This window comes from Cnephaeus nilssonii (genome assembly GCF_951640355.1).
Source record: "Cnephaeus nilssonii genome assembly, chromosome: 1".
NCBI classification, from domain to species: Eukaryota; Metazoa; Chordata; class Mammalia; order Chiroptera; family Vespertilionidae; genus Cnephaeus; species Cnephaeus nilssonii.
The window spans coordinates 69,375,283-69,393,566 of record NC_137072.1 but is presented as its reverse complement, the minus strand read 5'-3'; the positions used below and the strand labels follow the sequence as shown (position 1 = coordinate 69,393,566).

Here is an 18,284-nt window from a genome sequence, read left to right as displayed (position 1 = left end):
GTAGAATTCCATTGTGTAGATGTACCATAGTTTTCTAATCCACTCATCTGCTGATGGGCATTTAGGCTGTTTCTAAATCTTAGGTATTGTAAATTGGGCTGCTATGAACATAGGGGTGCATATATCCTTTCTGGTTGGTGTTTCTAGTTTCTTGGGGTATATTCCTAGAAGTGGGATTACTGGGTCAAATGGGAGTTCCATTTTTAGTTTTTTGAGGAAACTCCATACTGTTCTCCACAGTGGCTGCACCAGTTTGCATTCTCACCAGCAGTGCACGAGGGTTCCTTTTTCTCTGCGTCCTCGCCAGCACTTGTCATTTGTTGATTTGTTGATGATAGCCATTCTGACAGGTGTGAGATGGTACCACATTGTCATTTTGATTTGCATCTCTCAGATAATTAGTGACTTTGAGCATGTTTTCATGTGTCTCTTGGCCTTCCTTCTGTCTTCTTTCGAAAAGTATCTATTTAGTTCTGTTGCCCATTTTTTTATTGGATCATTTATCTTCCTTTTATTAAGTTGTATGAGTTCCCTGTAAATGTTTGAGATTAAACCTTTATCGGTGATAACATTGGCAAATATGTTCTCCCATACAGTGGGTTTTCTTGTTGTTTTGTTGATGATTTCTTTTGCTGTGCAAAAGCTTTTTATTTTGATGTAGTCCCATTTGTTTATTTTCTCTTTAGTTTCCATTGCCCTAGGAGCGGTATCAGTGAAGAAATTGCTTCGGCATATGTCTGAGATTTCGCTGCCTGTGGATTCCTCTAGTATTTTTATGGTTTCCCATCTTATGTTTAAGTCCTTTATCCATTTTGAGTTTATTTTTGTGTATGGTATAAATTGGTGGTCTAGTTTCATTTTTTTGCATGTATCTGTCCAATTTTCCCAACACCATTTATTGAAGAGACTGTCTTGACTCAATTGTATATTCATGCCTCCTTTGTCAAATATTAATTGAGCATAGTGGTTTGGGTTGATATATGGGTTGTCTATTCTATTCCATTGGTCTATATGTCTGTTCTTGTGCCAGTACCAGGCTGTTTTGAGAACAGTGGCTTTGTAATACAGCTTGATATCTGGTATTGAGATCCCTCCTACTTTGTTCTTCTTTCTCAGGATTGCTGTAGCTATTCGGGGTCTTTTTTTTATTTCAGATTAATTTTTGGAAAGTTCTTTCTAGGTCTGTGAAATATGCCATTGGTGTTTTAATGGGGAGTGCATTGAATCTATAGATTGCTTTGGGTAGTATGGACATTTTAAAGATGTTGATTCTACCAATCCATGAACATGGTATGTTCTTCCATCTGTTTATGTCTTCCTCTATCTCTTTTTTCAGTGTCCTGTAGTTTTCTGTGTATAGGTCTTTTACCTCCTTAGTTCAGTTTATTCCTAGGTATCTTAATTTTTTTGGTGCGATGGTAAATGAGATTGCTTTTTTAGTCTCTCTTTCTGTAAATTCACTTTTGGTGTATAGAAAGGCCATAGATTTCTTGGCATTAATTTTGTATCCTGCTACATTGCTGAATTCACTTATTAAGTCTAATACCGTAGTTTGTTTTTTTTTTTATGGAGTCTTTAGGGTTTTTTATGTACAGTATCATGTCATCTGCAAATAAGGACAGTTTTACTTCTTCTTTTCCAACTTGGATGCCTTTTATTTCTTCTTCTTGTCTAATTGCAATGGCTAATACTTCCAGTACTATGTCAAACAGGAGTGGTGAGAGTGGGCATCCCTGTCTTTTCCTGTTCTTAGGGGAAATGGTTTTAGGTTTTGCCCATTGAGTATGATGTTGGCTGTGGGTTTGACATATATGGCTTTTATTATGTTGAGGTATGATCCTTCTATTCCCACCTTGCTGAGGTTTTTTATCAAGAAACGGTGTTGGATTTTGTCAAATGCTTTTTCTGCATCAATTGATACGACTATGTGGTTTTTATCTCTCAATTTGTTTATGTGCTGTATCACGTTTATTGATTTGCGGATATTGTACCATCCTTGCATCCCTGGGATAAATCCTACTTGTCATGGTGTATGATCTTTCTGATGTACTGCTGGATCCGATTTGCTAGAATTTTGTTGAGGATTTTGGCATCTATGTTCATGAGGGATATTGGCCTGTAATTCTCTTTCATTGTGTTGTCTTTATCTGGTTTTGGTGTTAGGGTGATGCTGGCTTCATAGAATGAGCTTGGAAGTGTTCCTTCCTCTTGAATTTTTTGGAATAGTCTGAGGAGGATAGATTTTAGTTCTTCCTTGTTTGGTAAAACTCCCCTGTGAAGCCGTCTGGCCCCGGGTTTCTGTTTGCTGGAAGCTTTTTGATGACTGCTTTAATTTCTTCCATAGTTATTGGCCTTTGAGATTTTTAGATTCTTCCTGATTGAGTTTTGGAAGGTTGTATTTTTCTAGGAATATGTCCTTTTCCTCCAGGTTGTCCAGTTTGTTGGAATAGAGTTTTTCATAGTATTTTTAAACAATCCTTTGTATGTCTGTGGGGTCTGTTGTTATTTCTCCTCTTTCATTTCTTATTTTGTTTATTTGGGTCCTCTCTCTTTGCTTCTTGGTGAGCCTGGCTAGAGGTTCATCAATCTTGTTTATCCTTTCAAAGAACCAGCTCTTGGTTTTGTTGATCTTTTGTATTGTTTCTTTGGTCTCTATGTCCTTTATCTCCGCTCTGATCTTTATTATTTCCTTCCTTCTGCTTACACTGGGCTTTTCTTGTGCTCTCTTTCTAACTCTTGGAGTTGTAGGGTTAGGTAATTTATTACCATTGTTTCTTGTTTTTTTGCAGTAGGCTTGTAGGGCTATGAACTTCCCTCTCAAGACTGTGTCCCATTGATTTTGGATTGATGTGTTTTCATTGTCATTTGTTGCCATGATGTTTTTTATTTCTTCTTTGATCTCTCTGGTAACCCAGTCATTGTTTAATAGCATTCTATTTAGTCTCCAGGTGTTTGATTTTTTTTGGATTGTTTATGCTTGTTCTTCTTAAGAGCCACCCATGCCTCTTCTTTTTTGAACTCAGGATCAATACTAGTAATGACAGCATGCCATAGCCTGAGCAGAGGAATAGAGCACCTATACCAGAAGAAAATAACTCTCACACACAAGGAAGTCTAAGACCTGAGCTAACACTGTGACCAGAAACTGAAGAAACATGTGAAAGTGGATCTTGAAAGTATTGGGCCAGGGAGACCTGAATAAACCTGCATAAGGAACAACTTATTGACATAGTTGCACTCTAGTGATTCAATATTTAAAGTCTTAGCAAGGAGTCCTGGAGGCAGTCCTGATAACCTCCTTGAAACAGTGTGGTAAGTTTTGTTCTTTGGAAAGCATACTCTAGAATCTAGATGGAGATTAGTATTCAGGAAATGTATTAGTGAGTGCTCTCAGAATCAACCCTGTAAAAGGAATCAGAACTGAACCAAGGAAATAGGTGGGTTACAATGCAGTTTCAACAAGGCATCTTGAGGAACTTTGAAGATGGGATGGCCCTTCAGAGTTACTGAAGTGGACAGACCGACCCTTTATACCCATGCATTATGCAGGCACTGGGTGTAGGCTGCCCCATTTGGGGCTCACAATGCTGAACAAGCAGATTCATCACACTGGCGTGAGAAGGGAGGGTTGCAATTACACAATAGGAGGCAAGAAGAAGCATATCTGGAATCCAAGGGATTCATTAGGCAACACTTTGTTCTTCCATGCCCAAGGATAAGTGGGCAAATTCAGTAACCATGGCTCAAGAAGCATAACATTTTTGTTGGCGTGAAGGTCTGTGTCACCCTTTCTTAGGGAAGCAACCTAGACCCAGTGTTGTGTTGGTGCAATGCTAAGATTTGAAATGCATAATGGAAAGGGCAAGGTGACAAGTATCAATCATAGCTTCAGAACCAGCCGCAACAGTGGAGTGTACCTTGTTCCACCACTCCTCTATAATTTGTTGAGATTATAGCCTGTCATGATGTAGAAGGCTGTGATGAAGTGGATTTAACAGTGGGTCCAAAATGATCTCAGTGGTTCAAGTGGGTACACTGTATGTAACTCTTCTGTGTTGCCTCCCATGAATTCTCAACTCCCTTTTTTTACTCTCACCACTGCCTTGGCAACCAGTTGCACAGAAGTGTAACTTAATAGCACTTTGCCTCAGCCACACCAAATGCTTGCTTTCTCCACCTCACCACCCCATTTCCCCACTATTATTGTATGAGATGCCTGCAGGAACCTGCTTAGTGAATTCAACTGATGTACAAACCTGGGTAGGAAAAGGAATTAGTACACATGGGGTAACTGTTCCCTCATGGGAGATGGAGCCTACCAATAAATTCTTTCCCATCCTTCATGAGAACATTCTATCTGCTCCTCAGAGGGTCTGTGTCAGCTTTGTGTCCCAGTTGCTCACAGAATGACCAGCTCAATAATGTTCCCTTGACTTGGTCTTCTTTCTTTCCCAATTTTATTCTTCCTACTCCCCTACTCTGCTTCCGGGATCATGTTTCCAAATAAACTACCTGCATTCAAGCCCTGGGTGTCAGTTCTTTGAGAGAACCATTTCATGGGATTTAGTTTCTTATATCCATTTTACCAATGAGGATGAATTTTGTCCAAGGTCACATGGTGAAATGCAAGGACACTTGGTGAATGTCATAACTGCCTTATCTTAGGAGTCTCTTCTTTATAAGGCAGTATCCTAAAACTTGGTTCCTTCAAGATCCACTTAAGGGGGGAGTGATTCTACTTTTGGAGAACTTCCTCAAGGCTGGACATCAAGGTCTCTGCAAAGAGAGGGTCCTTGGGTCCATGACAGGCTCACACGGAAACCTTAGTAGAAAAAACAAATCTGTAGGCACTAAGCGTTCAGCTAGAGATTTGCCAATGTTAATCTCTTCCAAAATAAGCTGCCATCATCTTCTCTAAGTACCTATGAAGCTACACAGTTGTTTCATTCTCTTCAAGAATAATCTGGTCTTTATCACACCCTATCTTAAAATCATTTTTCAACTAGATGTCCCTAAACATAGTTTTCAGAATTTCTAATTACTTTACTGTACTCTTGCCCCTCCTAACATTCCAAGGTTTAAGATAACCTTTACTCTGACTTAAACACTTCAATATTTTCTCCTGTGTCAGAAATAGAAGGTTTGGAATGTGAATTCTTGGAGAGGGAGCCTGTCCATCTTATATCTCCCCAAACACCTTGTATATAGTAGATATTTTTTGTTGAATGAACTTACTCTAGGTCTTGGCAGGTGCATCTGTGAATATTGGTTACTCAGCAGATCTGTTCGAGGGTGTCTAGCAGTCAGGATGGGCTAGATTACCGTATGCCTTAATAACAAACCTTCATTGTATTCAGACACTGTGATTTAGCAGTTGTTTCTCACTCATGCTACATGTCCTATGTAGGAGCTCTGCTCATCAGTCACTCAAGGATCTGGGATGAGAGGTTTGATCTCCACGTTTGTATGATCACCATGGCAAGGAAAGGGAATATTGCACACTGGCTCTTAAAGCCCCACTCAGAAGTGACACATGCCAAAGTAAGTCTTTTTACTCAGATTTCTTCAGCCAAAGTAAGTCTCATAACTATGACTAACTTCTGAACCTATTCTAAACAAAGTAGTGCTTGAGTAGTAATGTTGTTTCCACCAGAAAAAAATGTATCAGGAATTTGTAATTTTCTGCCTGAATTACCTTGGCTCTCCCTAATTCACTTTGTAAGAGATGCACTGACTGAATGCAGACATTTACACTGCACACATAAATAGTAAAAAACCAAGACAAAGGTATGCAGTTGCAAAATGGCCATTTATTGCCTACAGGGAAAGAAAAGTGAGGGAGAGAAGGGAAGTACACAGGTGCAAGGAAACAAGCATATATTTAGCCCTATACATCATGTGTGAGCAGTACCCAATCTCCAAAATGGAAAAAAAGTATTTTGTCATCTGACATAATAGTTAAGGTTCTTAAGCACCTCCCTTCTGAGCTGCCACGGATTTAAAAGGCAGGACTGCTTTGTTTAGTCAATGTTCACATTAATGAAAAAATACTACCACCCAACTGTGTCCTTTTGCACACACATTTTGTACAGTGTCTATTGTGAAAAACATCTCAGCTGAGCAGCTTGGTCAAAATTCAGACCTCATCAACTGTTTAACTGTAATAAATAGAAAAATAAATCAGCTGGTGATTTTGTCAAGGAGAATGTGTTCAAAAAGAGTAGAACCACTTTCTCCAGGGATGACAGTGTTAAATGAATAGAACACTACAGAACCAATCTATTAAACATTAAACACTAGTAAGCTACAATTACATGGCACTTCATTAAATCTAATTTTAAGAAAAAAAAATCTTAGATTTTAAACTGATTAGAATACAATAACAAATTAATTTAGTGCTAGACTTTTTTTTTTTTTTTTTAAGAACAAAAGCAAAATAAATACGCAACATAAAACAGATTTGTTCTGGAATAATATCAATAGAAACTACCAAGTATTCAAGGGGGAAAAATACCAAAACAACTTGCTCAGTTTTAAACTCATGTGCTTTGCTTTCACCCATTAATTGAGTTACAAAAACACTTTATAGGCCACAGAATGACTCAAATGTATGCAAAACAATCAATTTAATGCCAAGTACTGAAAATAAATGAACCCTTCCCAATTCAAATGGTAAACTGAGTCAAAGAGGTCATCTCATGGACAATGAGTTGGCACTTGTTTTATAGTCAAAAGAAATCACAATAGAAAATACAAATTAATCCATGGTGAATGTGACCAACGCCTGGTCCTTTTAGAGAGAAAAGGTACATATACACTCTTTGTCTTAAAACAAACAAACAGACTCCATTCATACCACCCCACTAGAGATAAAAGCAAAGTTGAAATGTTCATCATCCTCAAAATATTCCAAGTGCTCCAATAAACTCTATTCCTTAGCTTCTCCTAGATGAAAGAATTGCTTGCATTTGGACAACTGTACGAATGCCCATAGTGCACTTCTCAGTGCTGCTGGTGTTTAAGAAATTTGCCACAACAATTTCAGATCCAGTGTGCAGCAACACAACCATCCAAAGCCTCCTCCAAAAGTTGGCAGAGCACCGCTCAGGAATTTCACAGGTAAGGGAATATATTTTTAGCAAGTTAAGCAGAGAAAGGGCAGTACAGTTTCTGCATACACACCCAGATTATTGTATCACTTACTGCATCAAGATTGAAACAAGTAGCAGGAAACTAAGCTTATTCAGTAAGAAGCAAAGCCATTATTTGACACATCAGCGCTGAGCCAATCGTGTGAGCCAAGATAACTAATTAAACAAATGTGGTACATATAACCATTGATAGCTTGAAAGAAACAGTCATATACCAGTAATTAGAAATTAACACAAAACTGAAATGAGCAAGAAAGGACCACTTTTTATGCTTCAGAGTTAAAAGTAACAGACATACCAACAGGGAAATTATCTAAATTCAGGGAGACTGGTATAAAAAAATAACTAAACTATGTCTTCTGAAAGTTTCTGAAAGCTGAATGTACCAATGCCAAAAGAATCATATCACTTGGCATTTGCATATCCTTTTCGTAATGTGATTTATTTCTGATGACACAACTTAATTTCAATATAATGCTGAATTTATACTTATGTTCCATAAAAATTAACATTTAATAGGCAGAAATGTCCTTATTTCATATGCTTTGAAAGTAAACACTATTTTACTTAAAAACTTCCATTGCTTCAATAGCATAATCTTTGTTGAATAAAACCTCAACATGCTTGTTTTCCTTTGGTTCCAAGAATAACCCAAGTCTAACCAAACTTATGCAAAAAAAAATAAAAATTACTAACTAGGTTAATAAAGCTTGCTTTTCCTGGTGTCTCCCTATTTCTGGCTGTAGGACCTGTGATTTAAGAAAGAAACTTACATAAGGAGGGTATTTGTTTAAAACAAGAAACATGCATGCACCCCCTTACCACCTTCTTAAAAAGAAATGTTTTAATTTTTTTCCCCTTTCTTTCTGTGGATCTTATTCAGAACACCCTGCAGTATAGGTATAAGAGTTTTCTCTTTACCCTTAAGCTTTAAGTGATACTTACACAATAAAGATTTACATATTCTGTAAAATGAAAGATGCTCTTGGCATCCTGTTCTTAAACAGAGTACAACTTTGGTAAATAAGCCAAGGTATAGATGTACTAATGTACTTATGCTTGAATTCAAATTTGGTGATCATGATGCTATTAAAAATTTTGAATCATTCAAAGCAACCATAGTATAAAATTTCTCTTCTGTGTTTCAAACAATTTCAAAACTTTAGTTTAAGTTCCTGGCCTAGAAAAATATTCTCATTTCCCTAGTTAATTTGTCTACCTATAATTCAGGGTTCTACAAAAATGATACAATTAATAAGGGTTAAACAAATCTTTTTACACACATTTAGAAAGGTGATTTTTTTTTTTTTTAAGAAGAGGGTAGGTGGGAAAGAGACTGCCTTACAAATGTGAAAATTCACATTTCTGTCAAAATGTAATCATGGATGAATGCTATTTTGAAAACGTGCTGTAAAGTCTTTGCTTGCTATAAACCATTATTTTCATGGCCTGCCAAAGGTATCAGAAACTGATGATGTTTTCTGGGACTGAAGCTACTAATTAGTCAATGTGTTTTACAAAGCTATTAAAAATCCCTCAGAAACTCAGAATATAAGACCTTAGAAACAAGTAAGTATTGGGACACAGTTGATTTTTATTGCTAGAACATCTAACCTTGAATTTAGAAATGATGAACCATATGTCTCTGGTTGTATCGAACACATTTGACTTATATTTTTCTTGTGCTTTCTCTATGCCCTGCTATTTGATTTGAAAGTATAGATGGCATTACTGATTTTTAGAAACTCTTAGAAATTCAACAAACTTAAGTTTTCACCCATTTAACTATATTTAGGAGATACAATTTTTAAATGGACCACAATCCATTTGCCCGTGTTCCAGTTTTAATGTGCCACATCCTCAAATCTAATATAACCCACCATGGAATCAAGTGATATAAGCCTCAGATATCGTTCAACTTTCTCATTGCTTCTCTGGCATTTAATATATAACTTTAAGACACCAAAGAAAAGGGACAAATTAGAAATGAAGCTTTATATTTCTGCAAACTACAACACTAAAACACAGTGGCTTCTTTAATACACTCACACAGGATGCTTATTAGCAAAATTAAATATTTGCCTATGAATACCAGAAAAGTAATTTGAAAACAAAGAGTTTGGAACAGGCAAATGGGAGGGGGAAAGCTGGTCTCAGAACCCATTGTGCCATACCTGACTTTAACATGTGATATTCAAACAATCGTTCACACGCCTTACATCAAGGATATGAAAAACAAAAACATTCAGCTACATTGTACAAAAATTTTTTACATAAAACATCATAAATCTTGAACAGATTTACTCTATCTGAATTCTAAAAAGTTGCCTATAGAATGGTGCTGGGATTCTGTTCTCTGCTTGCTTTTAGGCAGTGCTGTTGCTTAAAAGTTGACACCAGGCACAATATTTTAAAACAAAGTCAACAAGCAAGGAGCAGTAAGGGACTTGAGCCTTTCCCAGATGTCAGTCCTGAGGATGCTGCGATATTCCCCATCACGATGTGTAAAGCTATGAGGCGGATACTGATGCCTGAGAAAGTGGGTGACTTCACATGCACTTGCATGGCTGCTGTAACGGCAAACAGTGCAGTTTTCCTTTCCTCAAACAACACTGTTTTAATAAATTTAAAGAACACTCCAGTTCTTAGATAAATACCAGAAATCATATTTAACAGTTAAAAAAACACATTAGCACAATCTAAAAATGCCCAAATTTTCCTTTATCTTCAGTTAAAATATGCAGCAGCCCAATGGCATGAAGCTTATTAACTTATTCTAAGAACTAGAAAGCATATGAGCATAAATATTTTATTCTCACTGAATATATACCATATGTCATTCACCTCTTCCTTTTTTGGCTTGTCACTGCCAAAGTTCCAAATGGCATGGGTTTTAACAAGACAATACTGAGGAGAGCAGCATTTCTGATCATCTGAATTGGCAGCTCAAACAGATACCACTCCTTTTACAAAGGTAACAGAGGGTGAAGGGTACGTGAAGGTTGGGCAGTGGGCTGAAGGGAAACCGTGCACATGAAATTTGGGTCACCATGCCCCAAGTAAGTGTGCCACCCAAAACATAACACAATTACCTACTTCAACAAAGCTACTACCAACATTTATTAAAACCACATTAAAAATACACAGGATAATGAATGGTCTGAAAGAGTGCATTTGGAAGCAGAGAGAACCCAATTACACACCTTCCTGCAACAGAGTGCCTCGATCATACACAAAATAAACTTAAGCTGTTTACAATGTTTCCCAAATTTTATTTTCCCTCTACATTTAACTATTAAAAAAGTTTTTATTAATAAATGGGCTCCTCTGTGGTTCATATACAATCATAAGTGAACTTTAAATTCCATTTTATACAAACATCTCAAAAAATATTGGGAGTGAAGTATGGTAGGAAATATTGCTCACATTGCTAATTAACATGCCTATATGAAAGGAGGAAAATGTTTTGTTAGTGCATATACCTCCAGAGCAGAAAACCCACCCAAAACAAAGGATTTAAAATAACACATACAGTAGCTGATTACAAAAAAAGGTAATGTCCACAAAATTAAGTTTTTCATGCTATTCTACTTTCCAGTACTATACTTCAGGTAACCAATTTGCATGGCTAGATGTTGAATGCTTGAGGTATATAAGAAGGGATACCTGCACATTGAGGAAAATCTGTCATCTTAAGGGTTGTCTCTTTGTGTGTTTGTTTCTTCTGATATTTTAACATTTTTAAAAGAATATTTTATTTACATCAAACTTCACTCAACTACAATGACATTCCAATTTTAATAGATGACAAACAACGCCTCATCACTAGGCACTTTTAAAAGGGAGTTTAGGCTTTACAGAAACCTTCTGATGCAATCCCATATGTGGTATCACATCATCCCACCACCCTCATCCCATTAAAATTACCCTTCAGGGAAATATTATATTCTATAGCCTGATTTACTACGGAAGAAATTAGTATGAAATAACCAAAGGAAAAGCATCATTTAAGACTAATAAAACAGCCTAAGATGTCAGGTTTGAAAGAGGAGACTAATTGTATACATTTAAAACTAATTAAATAATTTAAATTTGACTTGTACTTTATATATTAGTGAGACACAAATATAGGCTATTTTATTTTAAAATTTCATTCACATAATGGAAAATTTCTTGTTTATTAAAAATATCACATTTTGAGACTAGAAACAGTAAAGTGCATGAAAAGTTTAAAATATAAATTCAGAAAACTTTTATAGCAGCAAAAAAGCAGAATAAAGAAAAACTTAAAAACACAGACACAACCTTTTCCTGTTACTGTGCCATAATTAACATCAAGTAGCCAACCAATTTCGCCCCCAGAAAATGATATTATCTTCACTGCCTCGAGTCATAGATTTTCAACTGGCCCCTCATGGGCAAAAAAAGGATTCCAACATATCTAAAGAACATCAAGAGTTGGGAATAAACCAGTAGCTTCTTAATTCAACCCTGACAGACAATAGAAACAAAGATTTAAAGCATGTAATGGCCATTTGGCAACTAGAGTCAGGAAAAATGATCCAAGGTTTTCAACTACTCCCTGTCTCTTTCTCTCCCAAATTCTTTCTATTGTTGCCCCCCAAAGCCAAAACCAATAGCCACTTGACCTACTTTGGGAAACACATTAAATACTTGGACAGCTTTCATCTTCTAAAACTTTGATCAGGGCCATTTCATTCAGTAGTTATTTTTTAAACATTTGACTATACCAGCAAAAATGACATATATCATATAATACATTTTTTTCCAGCACAACCAGGCAGAAAAGGGTGGATGAGAATAATGAAAAATACTAGACACTAATTTTGTGGGCTTCCTAAATATACCAAAAATTCTATTTTCAAAATGTGTGGCAGTAAAAATTACCTGCTGTTTCCCTATAAATAAACTGGAGAGTCGGGCTTAAAATTAATACTTCCAATAAGTCTATAACTAAAAGGGGAACAAAATTCAGAGTGATTCCTCAAAAAAACAAAAAACAAAACAAAACCAACTAAAAAATGTTTGCCCAACAAACTGTCATGTGCAGTTAACTGTTTGATTTTGAAAGCATATTGTGCAACCATCTTTAATGTCTCAATTTTTCTTATGGCTATAGGCTATATCATAGTTTATGTACAGATCTAGTAAATGTAAATGCTTTGTTAATGTGCAAATGACTTTGGGAGCCAAAAATCAGTTTGTTATAATGGAAAACATAAATTCAAGAAAGTTTTCCCTGCAAGGCATACCATTAAGTTTAAAATCTTACATCGTTTTTAAAATTTGCCTTTTACAAAAATGGTTGGCTCATTTGAAACCATTTAAAGGAAAATATTTGTTTTGGAAAAACAAATACACTGTTGTTGGGCCTCAAATTGGTGATTTATCAATTATGAATGCTGACTCTTAATATAATATGAAGAAGGTCGATTTTAAAAACATGTTATAAATTAAAAATTTGGAAAGAGTAATACTTTGGTTCCAGCTCTAGTGCCAAATGATGCCAATATGCACAAAAATGTACAAAATCTTATAGCAAACACATAATGAAAAGAACCTGAAGAAGCAGCTTAAGGATGGCCATACTTCACTCCTATATACTTTGATTTACAACTGTACAGGTCCATAGCAATAGATCCCCGTCTTTGCGGGGCAGTACTCCACTACCTCCGATTAGGCAAGTGAACACCATTGACAAGAGGCAGGAGTGGAGGGTGGAGTTCAAGTTGTGTTAACAGTGAGAAGTGGTCTGAAGGGATGTGTGGGTGTGGACACCCAGTGATGTTGTTCTCAACCAGCCATTGAGGATCTAAAGGCCCCAGGACACCAAGCACGTTCATATGAGTCTTGGAATAGAAAATGTAGTCAATTACGCCCTGAAAAGAGATTGGGAGTTGGAAAAAAAGAGAAAAACATATGATTAGAAAAAAGAAAAACTTAATATATACAAGAACAATCCATATATTTCAAAAGCCAAATACCTGAATGAACTGTACGTCTGGTTGTCTTGACAATGGGTAAAATAAGGCTCAAGTCTTCAATGGGTTATTACATGAAATAAAAGTGGCACAAAAGGGAAACAGTACCCTACTGAAATAACAAAGTCTTACACGTGTGTATAAGTGATAAGCAAACTGAGGAGCTAAGCACACCAAATTATGTTTACACATCTTTAGAATTTGCTTGCTTGGGTTAGTAAAATCTAATATATCAGTATAAGCATTATGGAAATTGCAGTGATTCTAACAGCTACAATAAGTAGAAAATAAGGATCTTTATATAAAATGCATATACCAGTATAATTAATGAAAAGGTATCATTCAAATTAATTCCTTTAATGATAACTGGAATTATTTTCAATTATTTGCAGCACATCAAAATATCCAAACACATCTGAAAGAAGCCATAGTAAAGCATGTTTTCAGGTTTGCTAATCCTAGTTCAGCTTTCCCTATTTGTCATACCTACAAAATACTGCATGCAGTTAATTGCTCTAATTTGTTCTTTACTTTAGAATACTCATTTTCACAATTCCTGGTATACTCTAAATTCTGGATTCCTTCCTGCCTAACAATACCTTTGCAAAAAATATTCAGCAGGGACCATATATATTACTAGAAGCCCAGTGCACGAATTCGTGCACGGGTGGGATCCAGCTGGCCTGGGGGAGGGGCTGTAGGCAGTTGGCTGACTGGCCCTGTCCCCGATCAGGGTGGGGGGGCAACTGGGGGCAGAGCCGGATGGGGGAGGGGCCACAGGCAGTTGGCCATCTGCCACGCCCCCTGGTTGAACTCCAGGTAGAACTCTCAGTCAAAGGGACAATTTGCATATTAGCCTTTTATTATATAGGATTATATAGGATTAGCAGTGTTTCTCAGTCTGTCTGATCAGTAAGTTTCAAAACTATTGTACTCTTCACTTCCTAGCTCTTTCCATGAAGCCAGCATTACCCTAATTCCAAAACCAGATAAAGGCACCACAAAGAAAGAGAATTACAGGCCAATATGCTTGATTACCAATAGTTGCTAAAATTCTCAACAAAATTCTAGCAAATCGGATCCAGCATTACATTAGAAAGATCATACACCATGACCAAGTGGGATTTATTCTGGGGATGCAAGGATGGTACAATATCTGCAAATCAATAAATGTGATACATCACAATAAACAAATTGAAAGACAAAAATCACATCATCATATCAATCGATGCAGAAAAAGCATTTGACAAAATCCAATACCCTTTCTTGATAACAACTCTCAGCAAAGTGGGAATCGAGGGATCATACCTCAACATAATAAAAGCTTTACATGACAAACCTACAGCCAACATCTTATTCAATGGGAAAAAACTAAAATAATTTCCCCTAAGAACAGGAACAAGACAGGAATGCCTACTTTCACCACTCCTGTTCGACAGTGCTGGGAAGTGCTAGCCATAACGATCAGAGACAAGAAGAAATAAAAGGCATCCAAGTTGGAAAAGAAGAAGTAAAACTGTCATTATTCGCATATGACATGACATTGTACATAGAAAACCCCAAAGACTCCATAAAAAAACTACTAGACTTAATAAATGAATTTGGCAATGTAGCAGGATACAAAATTAACACCCAGAAATCTATGGCTTTGTTATACGACAACAATGAACTCAAAGAAAGAGAAACTAAAAAAACAATCCCATTTACCACTGCACCAAAAAATTAAAGATACCTAGGAATAAACTTAACTAAGGAGGTAAAAGACCTGTACTTGGAAAACTACAGGACATTGAAAAAAGAGATGGAGGAAGACATAAACAAATGGAAGAACATACCATGTTTATGGATTGGTAGACTCAACATCATTAAAATGTCCATACTATTCAAAGCAATTTATAGATTCAATGCAATCCCCATTAAAATACCAACGGCATATTTCACAGACCTAGAACAAACTCTCCAAAAATTCATTTGGAATAAAAAAAGACCCTGAATAGCTGCAGCAATCCTGAGAAAGAACAACAAAAAAGCCCTTTGCATGGGAGAACATATCAATATTTGCCTATATTATCTCAGATAAGGGTTTAATCTACAAAATTTACAGGAAACTTATACAACCTAACAAAAGGAAGATAAACAATCCAATCAAAAAATGGGCAAAAGACCTAAATAGACACTTTTCTAAAGAGGACATACAGAAGGCCAAGAGACATATGAAAACATGCTCAAAGTCACTAATCATCAGAGAGATGCAAATTAAAAGGACAATGAGGTACCATCTCACACCTGTCAGAATGGCTACCATCAACAAATCAACAAACGACAAGTGCTGGCGAGGATGCGGAGAAAAAGGAACCCTCGTGCACTGCTGGTGGGAATGCAGACTAGTGCAGCCACTGTGGAGAACAGTATGGAGTTTCCTCAAAAAGTTAAAAATGGAACTCCCATTTGACCCAGTAATCCCACTTCTAGGATTATATCCCAAGAAACCAGAAACACCAATCAGAAAGGATATATACACCCCTATGTTCATAGCAGCACAATTTACCATAGCTATGATTTGGAAACAGCCTAAGTGCCTATCAGCAGATGAGTGGATTAAAAACCTGTAGTACATCTACACAATGGAATACTACGCTGCTATAAAAAAGAAAAAAAACTTTTACCATTTGCAACACCATGGATGGACCTGGAGAGCATTGTGCTAAGCCAGTGGTCGGCAAACTCATTAGTCAACAGAGCCAAATATCAACAGTACAACGACTGAAATTTCTTTTGAGAGCCAAAAACCGACTTCTGTGCGTGGGCCACGAAGTTTCAATAGCACTGTACGTGCGTGCCCACACGTGGTATTTTGTGGAAGAGCCACACTCAAGGGGCCAAAGAGCCGCATGTGGCTCGCGAGCCGCAGTTTGCCAACCACTGTGCTAAGCGAAATAAGCCAATCGGAGAAAGAAAAATATCACATGATCTCACTCATATGTGGGATATAATGATCAACATAAACTGATGAACAAAAGTAGATCCAGAGACAAGGTAATACTGAACAGGCCGTCCAACCTCAGAGAGAAGACAGTGGAGGGGGAGGGGGTTAGAGATTAACCAAAGGACACGTATGCATGCATATTAGCATAACCAATAAACAGAGAAACGGAGGCGGCAGTGGGGGCTTGTCCTGGGGGGTTGGAGTGGCTGGGAGGAGGGGTCACTCGGGGAAAAAGGAGACATATGTAATGCTTTGAACAATAAAAAAACACACAACTATTGTGCTCTTATTGCCCCAGGTGTGTATGCAAGAGTAAAGTCAAATTTTCTACCTCCCACATCAAGAGAGCCTGACCCCAAGCATGGAGAAATATCTCCAGACCTGGAATTACTTATTTACAAATATAAATATTATAAATAATGAGTTTCAGCTAATATTTTATATGGCATCATAGTGAAATAGGATACTTTACCCCCTAAAAAAGAAAAAGAACTCTCTCTCTCTCTCTCTCTCTCTCTCTCTCTCTCTCTCTCTCTATATATATATATATATATATATATATATATATATATATATAGTCATGAAATTCTAGAAACAATTACCTTAGTTTGCTAATTTTGACATGACCAAGACCAAAATAACAAACAGTTCCTTAATCTTACTTTACCACAAATAAAGAAACCTACTTGAATCCATGAGCCACTAATAACTCTTAAGTCCAAATAGTCAAATGATATTAGTACAGCGAATTATCCCTTCATTTGGTTAATGCTTACTTTTGCAGTAACATTTTAGAAAAAAACTTAACAAGGGTCAGAATGGTCTCACTTTTCTTTATGAGACTACCCTTTTAAAATATTCTCAATTACTTATGTCAGATAAAACCTTTTATATTCTATCGCTTTATTAGACTATTATGCACATCAGCTGCTAGTTAGAATCCTTTGCAAACTCAGAGAAAAATGGTAGCCACTACAGAAAGTAAGATGAATATTTTTCCAAATTATTTAATGTTTTTATGAAATTTACTGGGCTGACACTGGTTAAAAGGATCATATAGGTTTTAGGTATAGATTTCTATGTTACAAGATCTGTATATTGTACTGTGTGCCCACCACCCAAAATGAAATAAGATGTATTTAATTGGAGGCATCACTTGTAACTATTCTTTTAGCTTGAAAAATCAGAGTAAAAGCTCTTATCAAAACACTTAGCAAGGTCAAGTCTGTGAACCTGCCCAAATATTTGTACATATGCACATACATTTATCCATTGTATCATAGTCACAAAGGAGGTTATAGACTAATGATTCTTAACCTTTTTTGAATCAAACTATTTCTTTTTTATAAAAGACTATACCATGGAAAAGTAACTTTATATTAATAAAGACTATATCATGTCTGTAGAGTTGTATTAGAGAAAAAAGTAAAAACAATAAAAAGCTTATGAGCTAAAATTATACCATACTAGAGGCCCGGTGCATGAAATTCATGCACGGGGGGGCTGGGGGGAGGGTCCCCTCAGCCCAGCCTGCACCCTCTCTAATCCAGGACCCCTCAGGAGATGTCCGACTGCTGGTTTAGGCCCGATCACAGGATCGGGCCTAAAACCGGCAGTTGGACATCTCTCTAGCAATCCGGGACCGCTGGCTCCTAACTGCTTGCCTCCCTGCCTGCCTGATCACACCTAACCACTCTGCCTGCCTGCCTGATCACCCCTAACTGCTCCCTGGCCAGCCTGATTGCTCTTAACCGTTTCCCTGCTGGCCTGATCACCCCTAACTGCTCCCCTGCCTGCCTGATAGCTCCTAACCGCCTCTGCCTTGGCCCCCAAACCCGGGACCCGGGATTCTCTCCCTCTGACTGGCCGCAGGCACCTGGGACCTGGGCTTCCCTTCTTCTGGCCAGCCGCAGGCACCCAGGACCCCCGCCATGTGAGGGTATAAGATACAGCTATCTGCAATTCAGAAAAGGGTCTTTATCAGAACCTGACCATGCTGGCACTCTGATATTATACTTCCAGCTTCCAAAACTGTGAGAAGTAAGTTTGTCTTTGTATAAGCCATATAGTCTATGGTATTCTGTTATAGTATCCCAAACTCACTAAAAGGCCTGGTCTAAAAGTAATACTCCTATTTACCCTTTT

General features: G+C 37.1%; 1 protein-coding gene across 3 annotated transcripts in view; it reads right to left on the bottom strand.

The window, feature by feature from the left end:
* Positions 1–12,016: 12,016 nt before the first annotated feature.
* The window catches only part of CNOT6L (CCR4-NOT transcription complex subunit 6 like), a 100,229-nt gene continuing 93,961 nt past the window's right edge, over positions 12,017–18,284 (bottom strand). For all 3 annotated transcript variants that reach the window (XM_079769650.1, XM_079769649.1, XM_079769651.1), the window contains exon 12: positions 12,017–13,051. In XM_079769650.1, the coding sequence (XP_079625776.1) occupies positions 12,839–13,051 (213 nt within the window). In that variant the 3' untranslated portion in view covers positions 12,017–12,838. The remainder of the gene's footprint in view (positions 13,052–18,284) is intronic.